At 43.5% G+C, this 25,108-nt stretch overlaps 1 protein-coding gene across 1 annotated transcript in view; it reads right to left on the reverse strand.

The window, feature by feature from the left end:
* The window catches only part of LOC116657037 (skin secretory protein xP2-like), a 61,020-nt gene extending 51,511 nt beyond the window's left edge, over positions 1-9,509 (reverse strand). The window contains exons 1-2 of the mRNA XM_032458013.1: positions 9,444-9,509; positions 8,718-9,383 (exon numbers count right to left, since the gene is read on the reverse strand). Coding sequence (XP_032313904.1) covers positions 8,718-9,383; positions 9,444-9,509 — 732 coding nt within the window. The remainder of the gene's footprint in view (positions 1-8,717; positions 9,384-9,443) is intronic.
* Positions 9,510-25,108: the final 15,599 nt, after the last annotated feature.

Raw genomic sequence — 25,108 nt, forward strand, 5'->3', positions numbered from 1 at the left:
CCACTTCTTTCCAGCTACAACATCACTTACGACTCCAGGTGAACTCCCTACACTCTTTCCCCTTGAGCAAAGCCAGAGCTTCTGATGCAGGACTCAGTCAATCCCAGAGGTGGACGAAGTCTGGGCACGTGCACCAAGGGGAAGTCATCCACTTGTCCTTGAGGACACCCCTTCTCTTAGGAAAGTCTACAAACTGCATCCCTGGTGAACAAATGGACATGTGACTTATGAGTTTGTGAGTTAAATTCTCAGACTTGATGTTGCTGATCATTCTGTCACGCTGCCTCTTGTCAAAAAGAGAAGTCAGTATACCGTAAATGACAAAAGTCTGACCGTAAGATAAAACCAAACTCCCAGGAGTATTTGTTTCCGCTATTCCCTTCCATAAGTATCATTTCTCTTCCAGGATATTAAGAGACTTCGATCAGTAGAAGTTTTTCCAGTTAACATTCAATGCCTGCTCTGACATTCTTCTTGCACGTGCAAAGTACAAACTAGCTTCCTACCTTGCAAGTACAGTATAAATACATCCAGTGCATCAGTCGACATTTTAGTCTATTTTCCCAATGATGCGCTTGTCACGCCTTTCATCCACTGTTGTAATCCTAATATTCTGCTTGTGTTCTCAAACAGAAAAGTATTTTCTCAAATTTTTAACACCAAAATACACTTCTTCCACAAGGGACCTTTGAAATGTCATGATATTTGTGTTCAAATATCAAGTCCAAAGGGATGTCTCTAATGCCTTGGGATCCTTGCAAAGTTAACCCTTTCTTCTCAAAGTCTAAGCGGGGTAGATTGTTGTTAGGTGAACAAAAACGAGAGCCTCGCTCACTGCCTCAAGTCATGGGAGCCAGTCCTGTTAGCACCACAAAAGGGGAGGCCATCACATACCCTTAGGGCATGGCACAGAATACGTGCTCTAAAATTATTTGTGGATGAATGGACACTGAGGAGTTCAGTAAGGCCAACAATAATAATGGCTAACGCAAAACGCTTACTGAGTCAAGCATACCTATTAATTCACAATTCACGTAACACCCTTAATAACCATATGAGGTTATCACATAAGGTAATGATTCAGGAACTGGCTGTCATAAACAGGATTTGCTGGGTTCAACACATCTGGCCCTAACAAAGCAACAGTCTTAAAGAGGGGGAGAAAAAAAGGAACACGGCTTCAAACACATCAAGAGTATGCTAGTCTATCCAGACTGTTAAATCTGGAAGTTTTGTTTTGGTTTTTTTTTTTTAACAAAGGCTACACCCTACTTGGGTCCATAAAGCAGAGCGATACAATTCCCAGAGTACTCAGCGTTGTATTTAAAACCTACCTAGATGCAAATGTTGGAATGACAAACCCACCATCTGGAGGATGCCCTCTCTCCTCTCTACAATGAAAGCCAGTAAGCAAAGTCCGAGAAAGTCTGCACCCAAACGTAACACTCACAGACACACACCGGTGAGTCATCCATGTAACAAATTGCTCATTTTCCTGCTCCCCACCTTCCCTCTAAATCATTACGCTGCTAGTCCACAATCATAGGTTTGGTTTCTCGTTTGTTTGTTTGGTGTTTTTAATCCCCCAGAATAAAGCTTACCAATTTCAACTTCGTGCCAACTTTGTAACTCTGCAAGAATCTGCTGATCCCCTCAGTTTAAGTAAACCTCCAATTTTCTTTTCTTCCTTTCCTTCTTTCTTTCTTTTTTTTTTTTTTTTAAGGAGGATAGGTAATTAGGTTTATTTACTTTTTTAAATGGAGGTACTGGGGACAGAAGCCAGGACCTCGTGCATGCTAAGCATTCACTCTACCACTGAGCTATACACTCTCCCCACCTCCAATTTTCTTCCCAGGTTTGAAATTCTCCAATGCTAGCAAGACCCACATATTTGGACCCTTCTTTTAATTTTGAACAAAAAATGGCCCTTGACATAATAACTGTGCTGCCAGATCTCTGCCAGTGTGAGACCACCAACCCCACCCCCACCCAAATCAAAGTCAAGGTCCAACAGGCAAACCAAACTCACTTAGAACCCCCTATTCAGAACCACAACATGTAACGTATTGCCTTACTGAGTTGCCCTTCTCTTTTCACCCCGCCTGGTCCCCCAACTCCCACATTCCAATTTCTATTCCGAATAAAAGTGGCAGGAAAAGAACAGAGGCAAAGACCATACACACGCAGACCCTAAAACACTAGCAGCTTCTAGAAACCGTATCAGAGTCCCACAACACTTACTAAATAAATTACACCTGATGCCCCAGAGTTAAACAGCCATCAACAGAAGGGCTGAAGCAAGAGCTCCTACTAACAACCCCTCACAGCTCTGAGCAAGGCAACAACCATGACTAGCGTTGGCAGGAAACAGAGTGAAGGGAGAAAAGTGACTCAAAACAACCATGTCACACCCAGCAGGTTGGCAATTATCAACAACACAATCAGGGGGGAGAGTATAGCTGAAATAGTAGAGCACATGCTTAGCATGCACAAGGTCCTGGGTTCAATTCCCAGCACCTCCATTAAAAAAAAAAAAAACGAATAAATAAATAGACCTAATGACCTCCCCCCAACAAAAAATTGTTTTAAGTTTTTAAAAGATTAAAAAAAGAAAAAAAACAAGATCACAAGTGTTGCTGAGAAACTGGATCCTTCGTGCCATTTCTGGTAGGAATACAAAATGGTGCAGTCACTGAGGATTAATGGTATGAAGCATCCTCAAAAATTAAACACAGAATTACCACAGGATCCAGCAGTTCCACTTCTGGTTATATAACCAAAAGAAGTGAAAGCAAGGACACAAACAAATGTTTGTACACTTGTGCTCATAGCAGCATTATTCACAGTAGCCAAAAGATGGAAGCAACTCAAGTGTCCGAAGATAAATGAATGGATAAACAAAATGTGGTACATACATAACAATGGAGTATTATTCAGCCTTAAGAAGGAATGAAATTCTAGTACACGATACAACCTGATGAACCTTGAGGACATTATGCTAAATGAAATAAGCCAGGCACAAAGACAAAGAGTGTATGATTCCTCGTCTATGAGGTTCCTAGAATATTCAAATTCACAAAGACAGAACGTAGAATGGTGTTTGCCATGGCCTGAGAGGAGGGGGGAATGGTAAGTTAGTGTTTATTCAGTATAGAGTTTCACTGGGGTAAGATGAAAAAGTTCCAGAAACAGATGGCGCTGATAGTTGTACAACAGCATGAGTGTACCTAATGCTGCAAAACTGTGCCCTTTAAAATGGCTAGGGGAAGGTATAGCAGAGTGATAGAGTGCCTGCTTAGCATGCACAAGGTCCTGGGTTCAATCCCCAGAACCTCCACTTAATAATAATAGTAATCTACAAATAAATAAACCTAATTACCTCCTCCCAAAACAAAAACAAATCAAAAAAAGCTACAAAGAAAAGAAAAACTAAGTAAAATGGCTAAAATTGTAATTTCTGTGTTACATTCATTTTACCACTTTTTTTTAAAAGAAAAGACGGTCATTGCATTAGGGATTTCCTTTCATCCCTCAGACTGGGGGACTTGGGCACCTCTAGGGCAAAAAAATAATTTGGCAAAAACAGATTACCTGTGCCCACCCCAACATGAGGTTATGTTAGGAGCACGGCAGGCCTACAGCCCTGCACCTGCTAGGAAAGCAGGAGGGAAGGAGGGAGTGTGAGGGGAAGGTTATGTACACTGGGGTCAGATCCACTTACCTTCCATCTGGCTCCCATTCTGACACTGCTGTGGTCTCCCATATGCACAGTGTGCATGACCCGGCACCTAATATTCACTCTTCAAAGATTAGGCCAGTGGGTGGGTGGATGGATGGATGTTTCACTACCTGGAGAGAATTTAAGGAGAACTGCGTATTGACCACTCTGGCCTATTTTAACAACTCAAAACACTTCCCAACGCTGAGGTAGGGAGGGTAAATTACTGGCTAAATTTGGGGCTGTTTTCCTCACTACTGATTTAGAATGACACTTTGTCCCTTCCTCTTGGGCCCTCCCATTTTACAGTTCATTGTTACAACTCAAGGGAGGAAAGAGGTGGGCACTGGGAAAGGAATGGGTTCAGCCATCTTTTCGGAAAACCCCAGCCCCTTTCCTCTTGGCAGAGGGCAAGAAGTTGACCCCAGCCTTGAGTACTAACCCTCCCAAGTGTGTGCTGTCCACTTGCTCTCCCTAGTGTATGCCAAGTCTGGCCCTGTGCATCCGGAAACAACATTCTGTGTAACCATGAAGGAACGTGTGACAAGGAGCACCAATGAGAGATGTGTTGAAAATGCAGATGTAGATTTAGCAGGCCTGGGGCAGGCTCTGCTGGGCTGCAGATCTAACCTGCTCCCAGGTGATGCTGATACTGCAGGCCAGCCCACCACACATTGAAGAGCGAGGCTTTACACACCTGCAAACAGCTGAAGCCATGCCTGCAGAGAGCAGTCAGGCAGAAACAGCGTTGCCCTCTTTCCACCTGCATTCCCCACGCAAGCCGCAGCCACTTGCTTCCCCCATGAATCAGGACCCTCAGTAGCTCTGCCATCAATAGCTGAGCATCTGCAGTCACTCCCTCCCTGCCTTTATCATCACACCTAGGACACTCAATGCTCCTGGTCAAGGAATTTTTCCTCTCCACACCCCCAAAGTTTCCCCATGGTCCTCAAACAGAAACTCAAGGATGGCCTCTGCACTCACTGCTTACGTGCTCCTCACGGTTAAGACGAAGATGCATGACTCGATAAGATAAGTGAGCCAAATCATTTCCTACAGTCCAGGGAGGCATTTTATCTTTGGCTACATCTCAAACTGGAAATTATTTCTTAAGGACCATCATAAAAGGAGGCGAGCCTACACTAGATCACGCCTCTTCTACTTTTTGCAAAACTTAAAGACTAACAGCTCGCAGAATGCTACCATTAGAAAAAAAAAATCCTGGACCACAGCAGATGCTGTGGATGTTAATAACAAGCAGATACACCTGCACCTATGTTATGGAACGTGGGATTTACTAATAGCTAATCTGTGTAAACACAACCCAGGAGACAAGCACTTTTTAGTCAATCTAATCACACTATTTAGTAACTAAGTCTAGGCATTAAGGAGGCATACGATAAAGAGGGAAGGGCTCTGAATGGTAAGCTGAAGGATACTTGTCAGAAAAAGCCAAATCACTTACTCCACAGGTTCAGTTATTTTCAACTAATTGGTAAAAAAAAAAAAAAAAAGACTTTCAAAGACCTGGAACATCCAGAGGAGGAGATTCCTTATCATTCAAATCCAGTTAAGTTATATTCTGGCGGTTCTTTAATTTAGTCATGGATTTACTTCTCCTCAATATTGGAACATCCTTTTCAGGTGTTAGTGCAAAATCCACTTCCTCTGGGAAGATCACCTTCTGCTTTTAAATGTCCTGGCGTATCATTAAGTCTGGACCCGAAGACACCCAAGAACAAATCCAGCTCCAACACTGTCAGACTGGGATGCACAAACATACGCTGCAGGGAGCCCCCTGCGCCCCAGGAAAAAACAAGGTGTATCTTTCTTGAGTGCTTTTTGACTCAAGGCAGCAATTTAAAGCATTTTTATATTAAAATAAACAAGATGAATCCTTCATTTCTATTCTTCATCAAAGGAAGCACTGAAGTTAACACTGAAAAGCAACAGAAACCTCAGGCTGAGCTCCCCAATCCCCCTTTCCAGGGTTCCTTTGCCGTGAAGGTTATGAGAGCAAGTTTCAGAAGCAGCAAGATAATCTATTTCCCAGCTGGAGGCCAAAAGACTTTCCGGAGAAGTCCTACCACTTGTTAGTCATCAGAGAGATTTACAGCACTTCTCAGCACTCCCCAGGTGAGGCTGGAGGCAGTCCTTCCTAGGAGGCTGGACTAGAAGCCCAAACTAGGATGTTAGGAGCTCATCTCCCACCTCATTCCACCCTCTTCAACCTCATGTGCACTATGAACAAATATATAATTAAATGAGATTCTCAATGAATAATGAAGCCACACAGCCCTTCATAAACACACGTCAAACCCTTTCTTTAACCAGCTCCACATCACTTGGTATTATATGTAGCTCAGAGGCACCCGACTGACGCATATGCTATTATTTACTGTCTCTTTGCTAAAACTCTGAACTTTTCAACACTGCAGTGGCCGCCATTTGGATACACTTAATAGGAAGGCAAGTCAGAATAAGGAACATTTGTTCAGAAAGGAGGAAAAAGATGGGGGAGGAACCCAAAGACCCATTCAACAGTCTGTACTTCAGACACTCACCCAAGACTATCAAATAAAATCTAAGAACCCACATGAGCTCCAGGCTTGGTGGAGACCGTTCTTCTTCTAACCTCTTAATCTCCTAAAAGGAGCATCCCTCTGTCCACCCACGAAAACCATGGTGCATACCAAACACAGGTGAGTTAAACAGACCAGGGTCTGTTTTCAAAACCAAGGGTGATTCAATCATGTATTTGTAGAAGCGGGTCACTGGAACATTATCCCTACATTTATCAAACTGCAAGATGGTGAAAGTCTTGGCTTACTACCTGCAATCCTCACTGAGTGGAAATCAAGGGTTGACCCTCCAATGCCTTTCTCACTTGAGCTTTAAAGGAGAAAAACAGAACTGCCCCATTAGGAAAAGCAGCCACCCACCCACTTGCCCTCCTCAGCCTCCTCCGGGGCTGTATGGGGCAAAAGAACAATCAAATCTACGAAAACACCAACAGCTGACTGGAGGAGGGAAAGCCCCAGGTCTACGCTCCACCTCGGGAGCAGGTGCTCAAAATGGGGAGCCCAGAGGGTTAATTCAAGACTCATCTAACAGTTACAGAGATCTACTGTGTGCAAGGTCAGAGGCAGGGGCTCAGAAAGAAGAAAGTCCCCGTCAGGTAGCAAACAGTAAAAGGCTGCTAGTTGGGAACCTGAAAAGTTAGGAACGCCTCTCAACGAGAATAATGCTGTTTTATTTTCAAAGCCCTTTTAATAGGATCTGATTCGACCCTCACAATAAACCTATAAGAAGGATAATAATGGCTATTATAACTGCTTTCTTATCCCTGTTAGGGCTCAAAAAGGTTACCAAGTCACAAATCTAGTCATGTTGGAATGAGACCTGAAAACCCTCCCAGGCCATTCAAACTTGTACAGACACTTTCACTCAAAACACTCTTTAATCCTTACAACCAACTAATGAAGTTTGTTTGGATTTTCTTTGTTTGTTTGGGGGGGCAATCCCAGAGAGAGGAGTGCCAGATCAAAGAGGTTAAATAAGGGCTCAAGGTCACACAGCCAGCAAAGACAGAGAGCAGCCAGAATTTGAATCCAGGTTTCCCACTCCAAAACCAATGTCCTTTTTTAACACACCAGAGAGGAGCATGAGCAACTGAGCCAGTACGGAGACACTCTACATGGAGAGCTGGGGATGGGAAACCAAATCCCACAGGTCCCTGGGGCATTAAACAGGAAACGGCTGGTGCTGAGGCCAAGCTGAAACCCAGTTCTTGCCAAACCCACTGCTCACGGGCCTGGGCTTTCTAACTCAGCTCAGCATCCCCAAGCCGGGCTCCAGGTGGCTCAGTCCACACCTGTCTGGGCACCTCTGTGATAAAGCTGGGACCAGAGATCTAACAGCACACAAGCATGATCTTTCCAAACAGAAGAAAAGTGCCATCTGTCACTCCAGGTCCAACTCTGAATCTGCCAGCCAACCTGTCACCCTCCACTGAAACTCAGGACACCCTCCTGGTGCAGACTGCCCAGAGCCCACACCGCTCAGTCTGACCACCTCCCTCTCTGCTGCTCTTGCAGTTGGAAACTATAAAGGACCCTGTTCCTAGCTTGTTTCCCTGGGGTGTATGTCCCACCTCCCCAAGAAATAACCCAAAGACTCCATCCAAAGAACCCATTCGGCCTACACACTCGCAGACACTGACAACATTTACACATTTGCTTGAAGCAAACAAAGTTCTGGGGAAGCATGTCAGAAAAATATTTTTTTTTAATCAGAGGCCTAGACACTCATATTTAGGAGGCGCTCAAAGTGGACGCTGATTTCAGTTTCCGAACAAGTGCAGGGAAAAGTTCTGAAACATGCATGCTGACCGGGTAGGGGGTATCCCGGCAGCCAAGACCAGGCCGCCGGGCTTCTGACTTGTGCTTCCCTAAACACAACTTTACAAAAGAAGAAGCAATACTTTTCACTGAGTTTCTTGTTACTTACAGGAGGCTGACCTTGGAGATTCGAAAAGAACTGAAAAACTCAGGTCAAAAAAGTGACGAAGTGAACTTGTTAACTCTCAAGATGGAAAGAAAGCGTCCTAAAAGCCACCTGCTTCGCCCCCAAACACTCTCAGAAGATGTAGTTTACATTCGTTTTGCGAGTAAGTGGGAATCGGAGTCCCGCTCGCGCTCTGGCCTGGATCAGCTCGGGGCTTTTTGAAGGTCGCTTCACTGTCACTTCGGAGTGCCGAGGCCCGGAATCCAGGCCACGCGGCGAGACCGACACGATGCACTCTGGGCACCTTTCTGTGTCCCCCGGGGCCTCCCGCAGGTGCGGCCGATGCTGAATGCGGGCCGCCCCGCAGGATTCCGGCGCCCGGCCTTTCCCGCCGCCACTTCATGCACTCACACCCCCGAAAGCCCGCGTCCTTCCCCACCCACACCCGGGCCCGAGGCGCCCGAGAAACGGGGTCGGCGGTCCCGTGGCTTACCCTCGAGAGGCGCACGGCGCGCGGCTCCGTAGCAGGCGCGTTCCCGGCAGGTTCCTGCGCGGGACTGCCCGGGCGCTCGGCTCTCCTAGCCGCCGCCTCCTCGTTGTCCTCGGCCCGGCCCCGGCCGCCCGGCGGCTCCGGTTCCCTCCGCAGCAGCCGGCCGGGCGGCACCGGGGTGCACGCGGAGGGCTCGGATTCGGCGCCTTCTCCTCCGCCGGCTGCCCTCCCGCCGACTCGGCGCTCCCGGACTCGGGGGCCGGGGTTTCGGGACGAGGGGGTCGTAGGGGCGCTCGCGCTCCCCCACGCTCCCTCCCGTGCCGCCCTCCCGCGTGCAGCCCCTTTCCGGGGACGCCTCTCACAGCGCGCGGCCGTCAAGGGCTCGGAGCGCGCGGGGGCGGCGGCCGGGTGGGCCCCGGGGCGGCGGGCGGGGGCGCAGCTGCGGACGGGGGTACTAGCGCGGGCGCCGCGGCGCGGCCTCTCGCCATGGCTCTCGGCGGGCGGGCGCTTCGCACCTCCCCTCCGCGCTGCCGTCACGCCCGACGCGCGCCGAGCCCTCCCCTTCCCCGGCCCCGCCCGCCGGCCCGCTTTTGCCGCCACCTGCGGGCCGCCCTCCAGGATGCCCGCGGGGCGGCGCGTGTCCCCGCCGCCCAGAGCCGCGCTCCCTTCCTACCTCTCCAACAACCGCAGGTGTCCCGCTCCTATGCTTTTACCTGCCCCGGGCCTGACAGAGTCCCCGGAGAAATATCTGCGACGGGAGAAACTACCGCAGACCACCACCACCACCACCACCATCACCACCACTCTGCCCAGAACACTTATTTACTTATAGCACTTCTCGGTGTCGGTCCAGCCAGTCTAAGGGGAGGATGGAACTCACACAGAGACTGCCGCGAACGTAGTGGAAGTCCAGGCGTCCCGTTCCTGCAGGCCCGGCTGTCCCCTAGGAAAGCAAACCTTAGGCTTAAACGGGGCTGGGACAGAGCTGGTAAGTGAAGAGAATATGGATGGGCAGTCTGAATAATATGCCACCAAAGGGTGAGGGAGGAGGACAGGGGTGTGGGGGACCAGGAAGTAACTGCTCACAGGCTACTCTATTATGCAAATCACTGTGGACGGTTTAACAGGGAGCAGCACACATGATCTCATTTCCAGTAGAGCCTGCTGAGTCCACAGCGTTGGCCTAGTCTCTGCCCAAAGGTCATCGAGGACATTGGGAAGACACGGAGAAGACTCAGACCAGAATCGAAGACCCAGGGAACCTAAACCATAGAAAACCTGGTTTCCATTACTAGAAGAGGACATGAAGAGACAAAGCATATAGTAAAGATTGGTTTAGGCAAGAATCATCAATGGATGCCAACCCTAGGGGGGATTTTATTGGGGAGCAGTTTATCTGGGTTAATGTGTCTCCCCACAGGTGGTTTAGACTTATTAGTAGCAAGAGAGAAACACTCAGTATACAAAGGGGCAGAGGAACCGCACATTGATTGACCAGGATCAAAACTGACATCATCAATGCAAGCAGATGGCTATCATGTCCTCAGAACACATCACCTATGCAATGTCCCCAGGGAGAATGCATAACCTGAATCTAATGATAATGAAACCTCAGACAAACCCCGAAGAGGAATGTCTGTTAAAAGGAGGCAGGGGGTGTATTCTTCAAACATGTAAGTATCACAAAAGAAGGCTTAGGAAATGTTCCAGATTAAAGAGTGCTGAAAAGTCCCAACAACTAAATGTGAATCCTGGTCCTAGGCTGGATTCTCTATGGGGCGGAGGGTAAAATGATGTAAAGGACATCCCAATGGCACAACTGGAATCTTGATAGTAGATTAAAGTATTGAATCAATGTTAAATTTGCTGCTGTTGATAACTTTGTACTATGGGCATGTACAAGAATATCCCTGTTCTTGGAAATGCACACTGAAGTACTGTGAAGGGGTAAAGGGGTGTGATGTATGCAAATTATCTTCAAGTGATTCAGGAAAAAAAACATGTTGAAGGAAAAAAAGTTCAAGTAAATGGGCAAAATATTATCAGTCAATATGGGTACAGGATGTATTGGAATGTTTCTGTAAGTTTGAAATTATTTCCAAATAAAAAGATTTTGAAAAATCATAAAGTAGGGGGATAAAGTGAGGTGGGAGGAAGGTAAGAAGTGATTATAAAAGGACAAAACAAGGGATCCTTGTGGTTTTAGAACTTGTGGCTTTGGAACAGGTGATCAAATTTACGTAGAATTTAACACTCACACACACATAAGTACAAGTAAAACTGAGGAAATTGAAGACAGGGTGGATTGTATGAGCGTCAATATAGTTGTGATATATTGAGGTTTTGCAAAATGTTATCGTTAAGGGAAACTGGGCAAAGTATGCTATTTCTTATAATTGAATGTCAATCTACAATTACCTCAAAAATTTCAATCACAAAAAAAAATGATCAAAGTGTATGCCAGGTTTGTGCTGGACCTGTCTCCTAGTGAGGTTCTGTTTTGTTTTGGGGTGGGAGGTAACTAGGTTTGTTTATTTTTTTTTTAAGTGGAGATGCTTGGGCTTGAACCTAGGACCTCATGCATGCTAAGCTCACAAGCTATTTCCTCCCCATCTCCTCAGTTGGTATAGAGCAGACATGGAGCTGTTATCATCCATGAGGGTTTTTTAAGAAAAAAAAAAAAAAAAAGACTATTTGAAGTATAACTGACAGATCAGGTTCCTTCCAGTTCTGTAATTTAAGAATCCTACAGCTGGGGGATCTTTGAGATCATCTAGTCCAACCTTCTCATTTTCAGGAAACTGCGGGCAGAAAAGTGGTACATGACCAGAGGAGCATCAAATTAGTGGTAGACCCGTAACTACAAGTCTTGTCTGCCGAATACGTCCGATGCTCTTTGCACCTTTACCGGCTGCCTGTCACTCTCTCGATCCGTGAGATCTAGTCAAGGTTGGTACAGAATTTTGAAGTCATTCAGTCATATTGAGCCTCTGACTGGGGCCTGGTGGGAGCAGGGTTCTCACATTTGGTTTCCAGCACCAGATGACAGACATGTGGATCCCGCTCCTGAGACAGAGGGGCTGATCTCCGTCTTGGACGCCCAGCTAGGAGGAAGCAGGTGGCAGTTGGAGCCTCTAGAGTGAGTGAGACCCCAGCTATACGCTCTGAGCTACTTGGGGCTGCTGGTAACCTGGTGCTCCTGCAAGTCAAGGATGCAGGACCCTGGATGGAGGCAGGATGGGCTCATAGAAGAGAAAACAGCAGTTGTCCTGGCAGGTCCCAGACTCATCCAATATCAGGCAGAGGTCTCTGCACCAGATGCCACTCTGGCTTCCCTTGGGCCACAGATAACCATGATATTCTTTCCCTTTGTCAAATCAAATCAAAATCAACATATGTTTATTGATATTTGCCCTATGAGGAACTGAGCCCATTTGCTTACAGAGGTGACCACCTAGATTACACCCTTGGATGGACTTTCTCTCCCTCCCTGTTTTGTGCTTTCTGGTGTCCTGGTTCCTCTTCCCACCTCTGTTCCGTGGGATCACTTCCCAAAAGTGATCACTGCCCTCAAGTTCTTTGGAGAAGAACTCGAGCCAATAAAACCACAATTTTTAGTTCTTTTGTCAGGTTATTTTCTACATTTCCATTTTGGGTCCTGGGCTGTATTTGGGGTTCCTAACAGGGCACAGATCAGATATTCTTTTTTTGTATTTTCCCACGGTTACTAATTCAGAGCCTGGCAAATATCAAATTTCCAAAGAAGAAATTAAAAAATACTTTGAGACAAACGACAATGAAAACACAACCACACAAAATCTATGGGATGCAGCAGAAGCAGTCCTAAGAGGGACATTCATAAGGATACAGACATTCCTCAAAAAACAAGGACAATCTCAAATAAACAACCTAACCTAACACCTAAAAGAATTAGAAGAAGAACAAACAAAACCTAAGGTTAGCAGAAGGAAAGAAATTATAAAGGTCAGGGAGGAAATAAACAAAATAGAGGTTAAAAGAACAATAGAAAAAAATCAATCAAATCAAGAGCTGGTTTTTAGAAAGGGTAAATACAGTTGACAAACCTCTGGCCAGGCTCACCAAGGAAAAAAGAGAGAGGACACAAATAAAAGCCCCCTCCAGCTGCCGCACTGGGGACTGACCCAAGTGGACAACCAAAAACAGTCCGTGGCTGTGGAAGGTGTGAGGAAGATCAGGCCACTTCAGGGCCAGCCAGGGAGGCATAGCTTCCATTGCATCCGCCTCCACCACTGCTGCTGCCCACCAGTAATGTTACAGTGATATGCTAACACCCCCTTGGAACACAAGCGGACCCCTCAAATTCAAGGGTGGGGGGTTGCATAACTGAAAGTTAAGTATGATCAATATCTCTCAGACAATCTTACAGTTACTATGTGACCAAAAGGAAAAAATGTGTTTTATTCATTTAATAAGTGTATCGGAAATAGACCAATTATGACAAAGCATCAGCTTAAACTGACAGAGAGCATCCTAAAAGACTATAGGGTACACACTGATAACCACCTCCCACACATACATCTTCCGAGAAAAGAACGTGAACCTGCCACCACTCCAGAACGAGAGCAAAGGTCCAATTATGTTATATTCACAGTCACGTTATCATTGACTGTCTTATCCTGGGGTTTTAATCTAACATTTATTGAGCACATATGCACACCAAGCACTGTACTACGTGCTTGAGTCATATCAGCTCATGGAATCCTCACAGTAATTCTATGGGATAGCTGTTATCATCTGCGGTTTATAGATGAGGAAATTGAACGTCAGGGAACTGAGTTAATTTACCCAAAGTCACACACTGTTGACAAGGTCAGAAGCCAATCCAGGCTCCTCACCCCATGTGACTAATTAAACAAATTGCTTTTGTTCTCCTGCAAAGTAAAGAAGAGGCAACCTCAGTCTTGGAAGACCAGAAGAATGGAGCGGTGAGGACTGGGATGGGAAAGGAATCCTAAAGTTAAGACATGTAGCCTTTATGTTTATAATGCTGACACATTACTCATGGATTCCTTAGGTGAAAAAAAAAAAAGATTAATACCAATAACTTCTTTATAGCATCCAGTGTTACTCTTGAGACTTTAAACACCATCTATGCGTGGGTAACTTACAAATTTATACTTCCAGCCCTGGCTTTCCCTCCTGCACTCCACACTCGTGTAAACAAACTTTCTCCTTGATGCTGCCATTGGGATGTCTAATAGGCACCTCAGACTTACTATGCCCTAAACTGAACTGCCAGTCCTTCCCCAAGTTCTGCTCTTCCAGGCTCCTAGATTTCAGTTGCTCAGGCCAGAAATAGTGTAATCATTTTTAACTTTTCTCTTTCCACCCACTTCTAAACTATCAGCAAGTCTGTTGGTTCTACCGTCAAAATATAATTCAGAATCTATTTCTCATCACCATCATTGCTTCCATCCTATTCCAGACCACACCATCATCTCTCCCAGATTCCTGTAAGGGCCTCCTAAATTTCAGCTTGTTCTCCTGGCCCTCATCTCCCCCAGAGTCCACTGTCAACATAGGAGCCAATGTTCTGGGAAATGTGAGTCATATCATGGTTTTCCTCTCTTAAAACTCTCTAATGTCTCCCCAGTTCTCCCAGAGTATACACAAAGTCTTCCTTTTGGCCCACTACCTCATTAACAGACTGCCCCCGACCTCATTTTCCTTTTCTTTCCAACTCACTCACTCACTCCCCAGGCACAGTGATCTCCTTGCTCTTTCTTGAATACACCAGGGACATGCTCATCTCGGCACTTTGCACTATTCCCTTTCCCTGGAATACCCCTCCCCCACCTTCTCAAAGAGGCCTCCTTGAACCGTCTCATTTAATGTTGCCACTTTTTACCCCTGGCACCCCAATCCCTTGCTCTGCTCTATTTTTTTCTTATTTAGCACATTTTAAAGTATTACAAAATGTACTTATTGTTTGTTTTCCATCTACTCTTTCCTGATTCCCGAGATAGACTTATTCCCAGGTGTATTCTCAGCACAATGTCTAGAACGTAGTAAGGGCTCAAACATTCGTTGAATGATCAAGCCTTCATAATCTAACCAAAGACCCCTCTAACCCAGAGTACATTCACTGATCAACATTTTATTGTTTAGGGGGTGGAGAATGGAATAATTTCTGTTTTTTAAATCCAAGTTAAAAGAGCTTGAGAATCTGTCCTGAACATCTTAACTTCCTTTTCACAGCCCATTATGAAGTGACTATCTATCGAAAACCCGCCAGCTCCTACTTGTTTGCAACATCCACATTATTATTTTGGGGGTAAAGAGTGTCCCATGTGACTTTCTGATTAGGGAATAAAATGACTTCTTATCTCCAAGTTCTTGGATTCCATATTTCATCGAATGATTCTGTGGACACCTGCTCAACCTCAGGCTTTCAGGGACTTTGAGCTCATCTAATCCTCTTTCTAAGCTATAGAGTTCTAATCTCAGTTTAGCCTGATAGAAAGCTACCTCTGCTGTTTTAATTTTCTGGTGGCTCATATCTAAATCTTTGCAAATTCATATGCCTTTCTGAGTTTCTGGTACATATTTTAAGTGTGGTCAACATTATCCTAGCTGCCTGTTTCCTAGTGTTGTGTGTGTAGGTTTTGTTTTATTTTCCCCTGAGGAAGGACTTTTTTATGTAGGGTCCATGGAGGGCCAAGGGTGGGTGTTGGGGTTTATTAGTTAGAGTGGACTAAAGTGATGTCATAAGTAATTCTAAAATGTAATGGCTGAACAGAATGGCTTTTTTCCCTTCTGAAGTAACAGCCTAGAGTAATTCCAGATTGTTTCACACACTTATTAAAGGACTGGGGCTAATTTGGCCCTGCCATCTCGATCATCCTGGGCATGGCCATCTCAGTTAGGGGCTGGGGTAAAAATTATGGAGGAGTTTGTATGGGAGGTTTTATGAGTCAGGCTGGGGCACACATCACTTCTGCTCAAATTTCATTGGCCAGAGGTCTTAATGATGTGGCCACACTTAGCTGCAAGGGAGGCTGGGAAATATCGTCCCAATGAACAACCAGGAAAAAGGGGAGAATTGATTTTGGTGCTCAGCTAGCATTTTCTGCCAAAGGGGGTCTGAGAAATGAGCACATACCCAAAATATGTATATTTTTAATCCACTTATTTTGTGTTATTTTGAAAAACTATAAAGAAAAGTTGCTTTATCCATTAAAACTATAAGCTTATGGTGTTACTTCACTTTATGCTTCACCAGGAAATGTGTGTTGGCCCAGCTGGGTCACATGACTGTAAGGACGTAGGGTTGGAGTCTGTTACCAGTGAAAGACGCTATTACATATAGTCTGGCAAGGCACAAGCATCATCACACCACGTTACACATCCGAAATACTCCTTGTTCAGAATTGAGAAAAACCTACTGTGTGGGACTGTGTTGGGGCTCCATCCACATCCCTTGTGGCCTTAGAATTTTGTGCAGCCCATACCAGCTGCCAGCCCTTTCATCTCTTTCACTGAGTGCTTCCCCCCGCCGCTGAAGGCCACTCTGCCCAGTACAGTGGCCTGGAAGTTCTCGGGGACTGATGACCTTGTCCTAGAAGTTCCCTTGTGCCTTAGGGCAGTGTATGTTTTATTCTGGCTCCCAGATTTCCTCCATGTGATTAAGTTCCAGTTATTTCTGCTTGATTAAACATCCTTCACTGGCTATCTTCCTTTGCCTGTCCCACTTCTCTGCTCCCCTGCCTGTGTTTCCCTGGGATCACCAAATAAATTGCTTGCACTAGCTCTGGGACTTCTTCTGGAGGAAGCCAAACTAAGACTCCTCTCCTGCCATGAGTATTACACACATTAGTGTTTGTGCTTAGTACAAACTCTGCTGGAAACTGTCACCATCAAAGCAAAGAATCTCTAAGGAAACTTCTTTAGACAATCTGTGACTATGTCACAATGGGAGAGTTGAGGAGAGGCAGGGTCAGCTGCTTCTGCACTGCAAGGACTCTGAGAAGAAAACAAAAAGTAACAATCTTGCACTGCTCAGCACCAGCAAGTAGTTTTCCTCCCAGTGTTACTAAATTTATCGCATTGAGCAAAGTAAAGCCATTTACCCAATCTGAATAGATTGCTGTTTCTTGGACTGGGCCTTAGGAAGAAAAAAGCCAGTAAGAAACAAACTCCATGTAGGGTATAATAACTTGGCAAAGATGAAGCTGAGTTAGCTGATGGAATAAGGTAGAGAGAAACAGTTTATCTCGTTCCTCCCAAGCCCACCCAGCACGGACCAATTAAATGGAGGAGGGAGCACCAGCAGCAACTCTTAAAGGAAGATGCCAGGCCTGTCTGTTAGCTGATTTGACAAAGAAGGACTTTCAGGAACGCAAATTAAGTGCTCGTTCCTTTCATTTTACTTGACTCACCCTGTGGGACAGGACACAAAAGCCACCTCATCTACATGGGCTGACATTATGACCAACAAAGGCACAAAGCTCAGGGCAAAGTGCAGGAGCCTCCATGTCTGACCATATGGGACATTCTGCAGAAAGGTGGATCTTTTTCCTGAAAAGAACTCAACTTGAGTCAACTTCTGTTCAGAAGCCTTGTTTGAAGCAGCTTGCAAAGTCACACATCCCAGAGCCAAGCAGGAAAAAATAACACACTCTTGGAAGAAACTTGATTCAATCAATTGTTTCCCTTTCCCCTCTCCTTTTCAAGTTTGTTGGATGGAACACATTGTATTGATTCTTTTTTCCCCTCTCTCAATTGGTTTGAAAGTTTTGCAAACTGTTTCTATTTCTGTAATTTTTACTGTTACAATTGTTAACAAATTTATACTTCTTTATCAAAATCTCACAGCAGTCTTACTTGAGGATGTACTCTAGGAAGACAAACAAGAGTAGAGCTCAAGTGGTAGAGAGCATGCTTAGCATGTATGAGGTCCTGGGTTCAATCCCTGGTATTTCCTCTGTAAATAGGTAAATAGACCTAATTACCTCCCACCCCCCAAAATATTAAAAAAAAAAAAAAGAATAAACTCAAATAAAGAACCTCTCTGTGGGTATAGCATTTGTGGGTATAGCATTTGTGGGTATAGCTCGTGGTAGAGTGCACATGCTTAGGGTTCAATTCCCAGTACCTCCATTAAAAGAAAAAAAAGAACCTAACAGTTCACATGTAGTGACATAATACTACTTAGCCATAAAAAAGAATAAAATAATGCCATTGGCAACAACAGGGATGAACCTGAAGATCCTCATTCTAAGAGAAGCCAGAAAGAGAAAGAAAAATACCATATGATATCACTTATATGTAGAATCTTAAAAAATGACACAAATGAACTTATTTACAAAACAGAAACAGACTCAACAGACATAGAAAATAAAATTATGGTTATGGAAGAGGGAAGGGGGAGTGGAGGGATAAACTGCGAGTTTGGGATTTGTAGATACTAACTACTCTATATAAAATAGATAAACAGCAAGTTCCCACTGTATTCCACAAAGTCCCACTGTACAGCACAGGGAGCTATATTCAATACCTTGTAGTAATCTATAATGAACAAAGTATGAAAAGGAATATGTATGAATCACTATGATGTACATCAGAAATTAACACAACATTGTAAACCAACTATACTTCAATTAAAAAAAAAATTTTTTAAATACAATATGTGCCTGGAGCATCCACAAGTGCCAGCAAGTAAGAAGTGTTCAAAACACAAAACCAAACCAAACCCTGTAAGGGGTGTGTCACGGCACGGGAATTAAATGAATGCACAGTAAATTAAGAAAAAATAAAAAGAAAGCACAGGTGACACCATCAGTATGGCCACAGTGTCCTCAACTTCCACACACACGCATTTCTCAGTCAGCCCACACACGACCTGAATCCACATGGGGCTTGATTCCAGGGAGTTTTGCCCTTACCTCCTGTAAATCAGCATCCTGAAAAATGTTTACATTTCCCCCAAATCCATCCCATTAGTCTTGTCGCTTCTTGTGCTGGGCCTTTCAATGACTCATTGCAGGCTCCCTGCCTCTGCAGATCTCTGGTCAGTGCCACTTTGAGGCCCCCCAACTGTCTGCCCGAGCACAGTTAATGTAAGGCTGTCATGTTTAATTAGAGTTGACTAAGACATGCGGGTGGTAATTACACGTTAGCCCAGTTAACCAGATGGAAAGATTTGATGTTGTGATATGTCATTTATCTCCAGATTAATCTGTGAATGTTATGTAATCCCAATCAAATGCCAAAGAGACTTTAAGGAAATGACAATGTATCCTCAAGTGCATATGGAAAAATAAATGCGTAAGATATCCCAGGCAATTAAAAGAAAATTATCAAGGAGTACTAATTTTGACCAGAAAGCAAAATATAACATAAGGTGACAGTAATTAAGGGGTTATTTCCATCATAGGAAGAGACAATCCATCAATTGCACAGAGTTGAAGAACAGAATAATGTATCTGGGAGAATTTAGTTTTATGGCAAACAAGACACTATTTTCCCGTTGGTTTAGTAATCTAGATTCTTTGGGGTCCTGGATAATAGAATAGAAACTGTTTTACTGGAGAAGAGAGTTTTATTAATCATACGGTACCCACTGTGACATGGGTTTTAGGCAAAATCCTGGGACAAATCAGAGAAAACACTTTTCAAAAAAAAAGAAACACTTTTTAAAAGAAATCACTTTTCTCTAAGTGCTCCATTGTTCTCTAATTTCTTCATTTTAAAATTTAAAAAATGTTTTTACTTTTGGGGGATGGTAATTAGGCTTATTTACTTGTTTACTTTTTGGAGGGAGTACTGGGGATTGAACCCAGGACGCTGTGCATGCTAAGCATGTGCTCTACCACTTGAGCTATACCTTCCCTCCACTCTAATTTCTTCTCAGTTCTTTTTCCTTTTTTTAAAGAGTTGATCCTCACAATGTATTCCTGGGGGTCTTGCCTCATCCTTTGATATTCCAATCCTTTGATATTCCAAGATTAACAGACATCACTAAAACATTCAGTAGTTTTTTTGTTTTTAAACAAGTTATATTATGGGCTGAGGGAAAAGTTATATTATGAAAAATTTCAAACATAAAAATAGAATCATATAATGAGCTCCATATGAATACTCTAGCTTCAACAATTATCAATGCAAAACAAATGTACATCCATCCTCACCCAATTCCTTTATTTCTTGAATTATTTTGAAGCAAATCCCAGTCCCAGACATCATGTCATTTCACTCATAAATATTTCAGTGTGTAGCTCCAAAAGATAAGAAATCCTTTCACGACAAGTTATCTAAAATGTCCATATTGTTAGTGAAGTTGGGTTGGTTTTTGGCGGGGACTGGAGATCTTTCACAAATTTTTCAATTTCTTCTTGGTTATTGTTTCAACTTCCTCTCTATGTTTGAGGCCACATTGTTAGTTTAAATTTTGCTGAAAACATCAATTTCACCACATTTTCTAATTGATTTTCATGAAATTGCATTTAGCAAGAGAAAATATTTAGAAAAGAGCAAGTTAATGCTAGAGAAGCAAGTTGATGATGCCAGAGGAAAAAAGGAGAATTGGAGGAACAAAGGCCACGTGCAGGTGAGAGGTGATGGATCCAGGGAACACGTTGGGGACTGCCTGTAAATAGAAGTATCCCCTTCGTTGTATAGGAGAGTTCACAGATTCAGATAGACGTGAATGGGTTGATTTAGGGATTCTGCTGAATGTGAGGGAAATGGTGAAAATATCAGACATCGGAGGGGGGAGAAACTATGAAATAGCTCAAACAGGGAAAGAGTGAATTGTCTAAAAACAGGTATGATTTCCTAGAGGCCCGAGAGGCCAAGTGAGATTTCTGTGCTATCAACATAAAGTAGGGCTATGTCTGTGAGTCTGTTTCTGTTTTGTAGATGAGTTCATTAGTGTTCCCTTTTTTCTTCTTATTCTTTTATTTTTTTAGATTCCACATATGAGTAATATATGGTATTTTTCTCTTTCTGGCTTACTTCACTTAAAATGATAATCTCCAGATCTACCCATGTTGCTGCAAATGGCATTGCCATATTATTTTTTATGGCCGAGTAGTATTCCATTGTATAAATATACCAAAACTTCTTCCCCAGTCATCTGTCAATGGACATTTAGGTTGTTGCCATGTCTTGGCTATTGTAAATAGTGCTACTATGAACATTGGGGTGCATGTATCTTTTTGAATTAGAGTTCCCTCTGGATATATGCCCAGGATTGTAATTGCTGGATCATATGGTAAGTCTATTTTTAGTTTTTTAGGGAATCTCCATTCTGTTTTCCATAATGGCTGCACCAAATTACATTTCCACCAGCAGTGTAGGAGGGTTCCCTTTTCTCCACACCCTCTGCAGCATTTATCATCCACAGACTTTTGAATGATGGCCATTCTGACTGGTGTGAGGTGGACTGATTTGGCATTATAGACATGAAAGACAAAGAGAGCTGGCTGTAAACAATCTTATGGTTATTGAGGGGAAGAGGGTGGGAAGGGATAAATTTGGGTGTTTGAGATTTGCATATGTTAACTACTATATATAAAAATAGGTAAAAACCACATTTCTTTTGTATAGCACATGTAACTGTATTCAATATCTTGTAATAACCTTTCATGAAAAAGAATATGAAAATGAATATATGTATATATATGCATGACTAAGACATTGTGCTGTACACCAGAAACTGACATTTTGGAACTGACTGTACTTCAACTAAAATATATATATTTTATATATATATATATTTACACACCCATACACACACATATACATATACATGTATATATAAAGTAGGGCTAGATCCGCATGATTGTTTTTCTCCAGCCACAATTCTCTGCTCCCATGTTGGCATAAAGGGGAGGAACAAAGTTGGGTTTAACCAAGGTTGGCTTTTTCCTGATGAGTTTAATGAAGAAAGAGGGGGCAGGGTAGTTTAGACTCAGGAGAGTAATTTCAGTACCAAAAGAAGGGCATGGGGGAGAGAGAAGCAGTCATTTGAGGTGTGGGAGAGAAAGCAGCCAGGCCTTGAGAGGGATGTAGGAGAAGCCATGTTTTCAGGGAAAGCCAGGGGATTTGGCTGGTGATAGGCTCTAAGTCCAGAGGGCATGCTGGGGGTACTGAGCAGGGGCGCAGTGGAAGGGTGTGTGGGAGATCGCTGCATTGAGTGTATCAGGAAGAGAAGACAAGCAAAGTGGTGATGTAGGCGGCTTTCCCTTCTTGTAGCCATTAGTCCCTGTCTATGAATCTGGTTGCTCTTTACTTCAGCCCTTTCCCTATCCAAAAAAGTGGATTTGCTATTCAAGATTTCCCCCACTGGGAGGATTTCTTTCCTTTAGTCTCCAACAACCATCTCTCTTTGTCTTTCATGTCTATAAAGCCAAATCAGTCCACTTCTGGTTGTTTCCCAGAACCCTTGCCAATACAAAAGTTGTAAACCAGGCTTGAAGTTGTCTTCCTTAGACAACTGCTCAAAGGGAACTCCGCAAGGGGAAAAGCTGTGGTTTTGGAAGGCATCAAGAGTAGGCACGCTGGGAGTGTAACCAAACTGCCCAGTCAACTTATTCATACCTTCAGGACCTGCAATTAGTGATGTAGTAACACTGGGTACACCCATCTTTATGGTCTGGTGGCTCATATAACTCAGTTCCCGATAAGCACCTCCTATCCCAAGGGCACCTGTTGTTCAATGGTATCTATCAGGGCCCTCTAACAAGACAAGAACTGGCATCAAGTAACTCAAAGGCAGTTACTTGATGAAGTGAGGATGCTCAGTTTCAAAACCTGGGCACCACGCCTGTGAGAGTGCCATCTAGGCTGACCACGTGGATTTGGTACGAACACTTACAGTACCATTGCACCCACTGGAGAATGTGACCAACTGGAGAGCTATCTGCTCATTAGCCTGGACAGGCTGGAGAATCTCTTGTTCAGGGACCCACTCAAATTTCATACCCTTTTTACATCCCTTAGTAAATTCAGTGCAGCACTGCTGAATATGGTGTATTTTGCCTCAGAAATTCAAAGATCTCATTGTTCATCTTTCTCAGTGATAAGGAGATGAGGTATCACAATTTATTCTTTGCTTTGAAGGGAATATTCTTATACATATGTACCACTGGGTTGTCAGAGAATTCAACCAGATGAAGGCTTCTGAATTTTCTTAGGAGTTTTTCTCCTACCCTCAGAAGGCGAATTTGAATATTTCTAAGGAATCTAGCGGATCTGCTACTTCTAGGTCTCCTGATTCTATCAGCATGACGGCCTCAATATGGTGAACCTGTGTGAAACCCGGTATGATGATGAGATGGTCACTGTTGCTATGGGCTAACCTGTGGCACAGAGTCAGAGAGTAGATATGACCCTGAGACAAAATTTAGAAATATATTACTCACCCTTCCAGGTGAAATGAAACAGCTTCTTATACTCCCTGCACAGTGGGATACAGAAAAATGAATGCATTTGCCAAATAACAAGTCACATACCAGATGCTAGGAAGGTTGATTTACTCCAGTAAGGAGACCCCATCTGGAAGAGAAATTGCAATTCAAGCTGCTAACAGATGAAGCCCATGGTAATCCATCATCAATTTTCAAGATCTTTTGTCCTAGTCAATTTTGCTAATTAAACAGGCATCTAATAGGAATTATTACCCGTGCCTCTTTCAGTCTAGATGGTAGCAGATCCCATAAGGAGATGGTATGTGCTATTTCAATGGGTAGGAGAAGCTAGAGGATGTTTACTTGGTCTTTTTAGTGATAATCTCCCTCATTCCATAGGTCAAGGTGTATATAGTCTGCAGTTGCTAAATATATGTGTATATTTCAACGTTAACACTAGGGAGCTGGGAAAATAATCATAGGATCTGTTTGGAGTTTTACTGGACCTACTGTGAGATGGGCATGGAGGAAACTCCATTTGTCACCTAACATCCAGAAGTCCCACTCTGACTGATGGGCCATGGTGGAGTTTAAGACCCCTGGTATCACTGTTATCTCAAAGCTAGTACCCAGTATTCCTCTACGGATCTGGGTATTTCCCTTTCTCTGGTGCACTGTTACTATGGTTAATTGCTTCAAATCTTATTGGGAAAGACTAGGAGGAAGATACAGTGTACGTTCCTGTATGTGATTGAAGTACTTTTTCTCATGGGCATTCGGGCCTCCCTTTCATTCAAGGACTCTATGTTCTGATCCATCTTAGGTCTGGCACTTGGGTAGGGGGAGCCGTGATTCTTCATCATGATTCTTCATCATCGTATCTCAAATTATTACTGTTTTCCAGATCTGAACTGCTTAGGGGGATCATTACAAACCAAATAGTATCTTAGTGTACTATTATCTATTTTAGTAATGGAAATTACATGATCAAATATCCCTGGGGGTGAGCACATTCTATTTCTGATTGCATCCCTGCTGGCTATTATGGTGACCATGCCCACCTCATCTCTCACAGTGAAGAGCTGCTGTAATGAAGGAGCCCATTTTAACTGTAAGGTTTCCCATTAGTATTTACAGCCTACAGAGGAAAAAAAAAACACTCAAGTGCTTTTCAAAGATGTTTATGCTCTTCTCCCAATATATTTCTCAACACCTTGGTGAACTAAGGGTCTACTGGGCCCTGTTGTGACTCATTTTTAAGGGCTGGTTAGGTCCTCTCTTAAAGTCTTTGTGGAGAACTTTCTTCATATCAGTGGCTCTCAAAGAGTGACCCAGGGACCCCTGGGGATCTCTGAGACCCTTTCGGGGTATGTATGAGCTCAAAACTATTATCATAATAATAATACAGTGTTATTTTATTTTTCACTCTCATTCTCTTATGAGTGTCCAGTGAAGTTTTCCAGAGACCACATGACATGATGTCTCAACGGAGTGAATGCAGAAGCAGATATTAGAATCCAACTCTCTTATTAAGCTAGGCCTTAATAGCAAAACAATGCTACTTTCCTCATCAATTTTTGGGGGGAAATATAGTTATTTGTATTAAAATATGTTACTTATGTGAAAATGTAGTGGGTTAATTCTCCTTATATTAAATATTATTGAGTAAGTCTTTTAAAATTTGAGTTTGAATTGCTGATATGATAAATATCAACCATTAAAGCACACATAAACCAAAGCTCTTTGGGGTCTTTAATAATTTTTAAGAGTGTAAAGACATCCCTAAGACTGAAAAGTTTGAGAACCTATGGTCTATATTATATCTCAGAACATCTGGCCTCACAACACAATAAACGGTTGAGTCCAGTTTTCAGCTAAGGAACTGGGAAAACAGACAAACCCGTAAGTTCAACTAATATAATTTACAATCCATAAGATTGTACTGTTTTTTTCTACTCAACCCTTGTTGTTTTTATTAAAATATCACTCGTAGAGATTCCC

This window comes from Camelus ferus, chromosome 17 (genome assembly GCF_009834535.1).
Source record: "Camelus ferus isolate YT-003-E chromosome 17, BCGSAC_Cfer_1.0, whole genome shotgun sequence".
NCBI classification, from domain to species: Eukaryota; Metazoa; Chordata; class Mammalia; order Artiodactyla; family Camelidae; genus Camelus; species Camelus ferus.